The 5,601-nt window shown below is 36.8% G+C and overlaps 1 protein-coding gene across 1 annotated transcript; it reads left to right on the forward strand.

Moving 5' to 3' along the window:
* The first annotated feature begins 1,171 nt into the window (after positions 1 to 1,171).
* Positions 1,172 to 5,329, forward strand: LOC104250050 (uncharacterized). The gene is made up of 6 exons (XM_009806582.2): positions 1,172 to 1,563; positions 2,509 to 2,620; positions 2,907 to 2,999; positions 4,012 to 4,212; positions 4,600 to 4,843; positions 5,017 to 5,329. The coding sequence occupies exons 1-5, from the start codon at positions 1,265 to 1,267 to the stop codon at positions 4,831 to 4,833; spliced, it is 939 nt and encodes a 312-aa protein (XP_009804884.1). The 5' UTR covers positions 1,172 to 1,264; the 3' UTR covers positions 4,834 to 4,843; positions 5,017 to 5,329.
* The last annotated feature ends 272 nt before the right edge of the window (positions 5,330 to 5,601 follow it).

Consider the following 5,601-nt stretch of genomic DNA (forward strand, 5'->3'; position numbering starts at 1 on the left):
ATTATTGAGGCCCTTGGAACTGTTAGTCCTTCATCGGTCAGCCTCAGTCAAGCACTCTAGCTCGACCTCGAGGCCATAGTAGGCCAGCTCGAGGCCTCGATTTACGGCTATTTGGTTTGCTTAACCTACTATTCTTAATCTCTTATCTCATTTTCCTAACTCACGCTTAGCATCTAGTGCCTAACAACTAGCATAAAAATAAATTACGTATTTTTAGAACCACAAAATCAAATCTAATTGTAATTACCATTTTCAAGGTAAACAACGGTCAAAGTCGGGTTTGCCCTTTTGTATGACTAATCGAAACTGGAACACGATAGCTCGAGGTTCAGCCTCGAGTTATATCGAACTATGATGCAAAGTTAGGTTTCCGAGCTCTTGGCCCTGAGACCGGTCAAGATCGAGATCGACGAAAACTGAGACCGGACAAGATAGAGATCGAAGGAAGCTTACCGAGCCAATTAACAAAAAGTTAAAATATCCGCAATCGGGCGAAGATCGCTGCGCGAGTCCCGGTATGTATCAAGAAGAGGCTGATTAATTAGTCGATCATGGGATTTCTTACCTCATAATAGAATTGTATCTAGTGTAGGATTCCCCTACTATGTAAAAGGGGGTCTGATCATTTGTAAAATACATCATTTTCACGCAATATTAAGCAATATACTGTTATTTTCTAGCTTTCATTATCTTGTTATTTTATTCACAAGCAAGTTGAAACATATTTGGTTCAAGGATGATTGAACTCGCGGGCCAAAGCTGTTCAATTCGTGTGGTTTACATTATTTCTTTTATCGTTAATATCAATATTAATTTATTCTTCTTAATTTGTACCAAATTATATCGTGTGTCCTTAAAATCGCGTATAATTTCAATCGTTATCCAATTTTAGGGTAAACAAAGCTCCTCCCTAATGTCTCCGTTTAAAGACTGTACAGTGCCAACGTGAAGTGATATAAGGGTGAGAATTGCGAACAAAATTGTGTTTCTTACGTAAAAGTAATTATTGTAATTAGATTTAAATATAATAGAGCCCAGAAAGTTCAATTTTAACAAACATAAAGAACTAAAAGGGCTTACATGTAATTTTTTATATGTAAGACAATCATCAAAAAATAAAAATAAAAAACAATTTTGTCCATTTTATCCTAGAAAAAAACAGAATCTAGTCAATCATTGTCTTCGAACAATTGGTCCGTCCCTTCACTACAAAACCAACCGTTCAAATTAAACGTCACAAGATTCCCAAAGCAAAGACAGAGATATGGAACTACTCTATCTTCTCTGCTCCCTACTTTCAACTTCCATCACTTCTTTCTTCCTCTCCGTTCTCCTCCATTTCCGCCTTCTCCTCCGCCACTTTGGCATCCGTTTTGACGCTGGAGCAGACTCTGTTTCTCTCTACGAAGGCACTGTCTGGCACGAACGCCGTAGTCCCGTTCACCATTCCTTCCGGTACCCGGTGCGCTACGCACTCATTGACCTTGACCATGCGCCTCATAATCCACCTGACCACCTCTCAGCTCACGAAGCTCGCTCCATTTCTGGTACCAACGGCCCCGTGTAAGTGTTGCTATTTATTGGCCATCTTTAAATTTATTTTTTCTCTTCCTGCCGCTGTTACAATTTGGTTGGTATAGTTAGAGAGAACTAATGTCAAATATGAACAAAATGCCAAAACAATATTTCTACATAGCAATTCATTATGTGTCTCCTGGTGGGCTAATAACATATTCATGTAAACAGCAAAAGAGAAACAAAATAGTTAATTTCTACTACTATTAGAACTGTCATTATTTTTTCTGGGGTGGACAAAAGAAAAAGGAAATAATTATACCTAACAAATATTCTGAGTTAATAAGAAAATGCGTACTCCTTTTGAAAAATAGTGAATTGCTCTGAGTTAGTAGCGGCAGTACATACTTTGTTTCACGGTACAGTTTAACTTCTGAAATGCAAATATTTGGTACTGCCCCCCTCCCAATTTATGTGCCTTGTTTGACTTGCATATAGTTTACTAAAGAAAGGACTTTTAAAACCTATAATATAAAACAAGTCATTGACATTTGTGTGGGTATAAATCATTTCATTAAGAGTAAAATGACAAGTTTAAAGTTGAATTGTTTCTAAACAAGGAAATATCATATTCTTTCGGGAATAGACAAAAATGGGAAGTATGCCATTTTTTAGGAAGATTGAGGCTGGACATATTTTGCTTCCAGTTCTAATGGGAAATCTCTTATGTACGTTGTTTGGCATAGTCTTCCATAATTTGGAATTACCATGTGTTCTCCATTATTAATTGCTTCTTGTATAAGGATTTATTTTCAAAATCAATATATATGAAGTTCATCTGTTGGTATCTTGTTGAGATAATAAGTCATATTGAGGCTTGGCATAAACAAAGTATCGATTGTGCACGCCAAGTCTGATTTCTGATGATGTAAACAAGTATAATATTCTAGTGTTTTCAATTTGATGGACTGATTACTCGTCTTGTTAAGGCAGTCTCTTGTTGACAATACCACCTAGTGTGGGATATGTGCAAAACCCGTTGAGTTTGTACTATTGCCATGATATTGAAGGCTCTTCGCAGAGGTTGGCGAAATGCATTGCTGAGGTGAGTCATTCTAATTGGTACATAACCAAAGATTTAGGTCTTAGTTCTGGACAAAAAGTTAGTGACCGTGTCTATCCATAAGCTATTTTCAGCAATCCAAGTTTGTTTGCGTTAGTGGTTCCTCGCACTTTTTACCCAGAGCGACTCAAAAGGAAGATTTATTGTACCCAAATCTGTTCTACTTTACTGTAATGTCCACCAGCTGCACGGAAAATTTCTTATCTTAGATGAAACAGTTAGTTATAAATCAAGAATCTGTCTATTTGCTAACTGAATTCTTTTTCAGGTGACTAACACCCCATGGAGTGAAAGAGTATCATTTTTGTTCAATCCAAACTCAGATGTAGTTGCCAAAGCCCTTCACGTTAGTCCCTTCATGGTAAGCCATCTTTAGGGATCACTATTTCGCATTGGCATCTTATTTCTTGCTTAATTTGAATTTCCTAACCTTCAATGGTGATATATAACACAAATAGTATGCTCTTCATTTGTTAACTCATATTGTTCACAGAGCTCATTTCTCTATTCCATCTTTAGCGCTGCTGTTTTATGCTGCTTTCTCCTTTCAAGATTATGTTTTTAAGTTATACAAACCTCAAACATATTGTTGCCTAAAGGTTGAAATAGTTTAGAAATGCATACATCAGTTTGCTATATTGTTTGTTATTGAGTCCAAGACATTTTAGGCATTTGCATAGCTTTTGGTGTCAAGTCTTGCGTTTTCATACTTTTATTTATCAGAGATAAATGTAAGCCATTAACCATTCTTGATATCCAATGACCTCTGAAGCACAACCAACAATCAATTTCGTATTTTACTGATTTCTTTATCAACAAAAGTCCAAGTTAAGGGATAGAAAGGGTTCATGGTATCCTGTCCAACTACCACCAACTGCTCCTTGTATTTTCCTTTCAAGAATTTCCCTTCCAATCCAAATGAAGGGTCTCACCCTTCCTTTCAAGAGAAGTGGACATTGTCTTGGGATTTTTATTAGTATCATAAGGTTGAAAAGATTAAGTTTTAGAAACTGAACATTGCTTTGAGACATGCCAAAAAGGAAAGGTTGACATTTAAGTTAGGACAGAGTACTAAAAATGAGACCGATCACTATGTGGCAAGATGTCGAATACAAATGTAGTGATCTGCCTAGGTTGAGCAACCTTTTATCCCGTTAACTTTTTGTACATGGCCTCTACTATCCTGAAATTTACCTACTACCTATTCCTAGTATCTAGGCACTCTTCTGATTTGTGCTCAGTTTTGACAACATTAATTTTCTGGTTTAATAGTTCTGCTTTTTGTACATGTAGACTCTTTATCTTCATCATGTATAATATATTTATCTGGTTTTAGCTTTTATTCATTACTAGTTTTGCGTAATTGATTGCAGGATATGCTAGGTAACTGGAGCATGAAAACAAATACCCCTGGCAATAATCTGTTTGTTACAATTTCAGTAAATCACCCGAAACATGGTGACTATTTCTCAGCTTCATTGATGGCCAAAAGAGTATCTTCCTCCACACATACTGATATTGCTTTATTCTTCTGGCTAATGCCTCACAAGGTTGCACTATGGATATATTGGCAGGTAGCCCTTTTGACTGGAAGGAAATGCACACTTTTCAATTATACTTGATACTCCTATTAGGTTTAGTGAGGATATTATACTCTGAATATATTGCGCCAGTTTCAATGGGCAGGGGTTTCGTTGTTGAATCTAGTTGTCATGTTGTCTCTTCTTTTTACTCCTAAATCAAAATTTTCTGTTTCATGTTAGGTTTTTTCTGCTCCTCCTAATTAATTAGAAGATCCTGTAAAACTTGAGTTGCTTTAGCCTACATAATTTAACTGTTTCTTAGAGCATTTAATTGTCTCACTGCATGCTTGATGCACAAATCAGAAGTAATCTCTGATAAATTGTGTTTCTCAAAATGACTTTCGTTACCTTTTTCCTTTTCAATTGGTACATTCATAGGCTCTCAAGCTTTGGTGGAAGGGTGTTCCTTTCTTGCAACATCCAAGGTATTACAACCCTAGATACAGAGGAGAAGCCATACTATTTGATGAAAAGCTTCAATGCTGTCCAGCATTTGTATGTGAGACACAGAACAATCAACAGGCTGAAGAGCACTGTTCCGGTCCTGCAGCTCACTCAACTTCAGAACATCATTGCTTCACTTGGAGGGATGCAAAATGGCCCTGGTGCTAAAACAAATGCAGTAAGTGTGTAATAAGTTCATATGATGTTATAACGTTAAGATCTTTCTATTTCTTCTGGCCAAAGCCATTGCAGATTTTCATGTTCCAATGCACATATTTCTCCTTGGTTTATGTATTTCTTACAGAAAACATTTCCTTTTCTTGATCTTAATGCAACTTAATTTACTCGCAGATTTGGAGTAACGCCTTTCCGCAAATAAATGGCCTTCTTTGACTCTCAAAGGTGTTAGATCCCCAAGTATACACATGTATACGTGGTCGTCAAGTAATAAAGTAATTCGAGAGTCAGATGTCGAACCCACAAATACTTAGATCAATTGTTAATTAAGCAAACTAAATCAATTATTTGTTCAAGGTACTCAAACATGATGATTTTTCTACTAAAACTAGTTTTGCAAGTATTAAACAAGTAATTAACTAAACTAATAAGAATGCAGATGTTTATGATCGAGTTTTAATCAATGGAAATTAAGATTTTAGGGTTGTGGGCGGTTTATCAATCTTATTGAGTTGTAATTACACCTGTTAATCGGAAAACTCTATGGTTGCTAGTTAACCAGATCATTTATATGAATAGCATGTGCTTGTAGTACTATCCACATATCGCGAATGCGGAGGAGCCTACACAAACGCGAAGAAGAAAGATGAAGGGAAGGGCTGGTAGGCTTTGGCCTTCGCGAACGCAGCAGTGGGTTCGCAAACGTGGAGGGTTAGCGGAAAAATGTTCACGAACGCGACAAGGTGACCGCAAACGAGA

This window comes from Nicotiana sylvestris, chromosome 2, assembly GCF_000393655.2.
Source record: "Nicotiana sylvestris chromosome 2, ASM39365v2, whole genome shotgun sequence".
In the NCBI taxonomy this organism is placed as follows: Eukaryota; Viridiplantae; Streptophyta; class Magnoliopsida; order Solanales; family Solanaceae; genus Nicotiana; species Nicotiana sylvestris.

What these genes read in the sequence shown, in the direction of transcription:
- LOC104250050 (XM_009806582.2), top strand. Translation starts at nt 1,265, where the DNA reads ATGGAACTACTCTATCTTCTCTGCTCCCTACTTTCAACTTCCATCACT. An exon ending in TTCACGTTAGTCCCTTCATG is followed by an intron (nt 3,000 to 4,011) that starts GTAAGCCATCTT and finishes AATTGATTGCAG; the next exon opens with GATATGCTAGGTAACTGGAG. An exon ending in CACTATGGATATATTGGCAG is followed by an intron (nt 4,213 to 4,599) that starts GTAGCCCTTTTG and finishes GTACATTCATAG; the next exon opens with GCTCTCAAGCTTTGGTGGAA.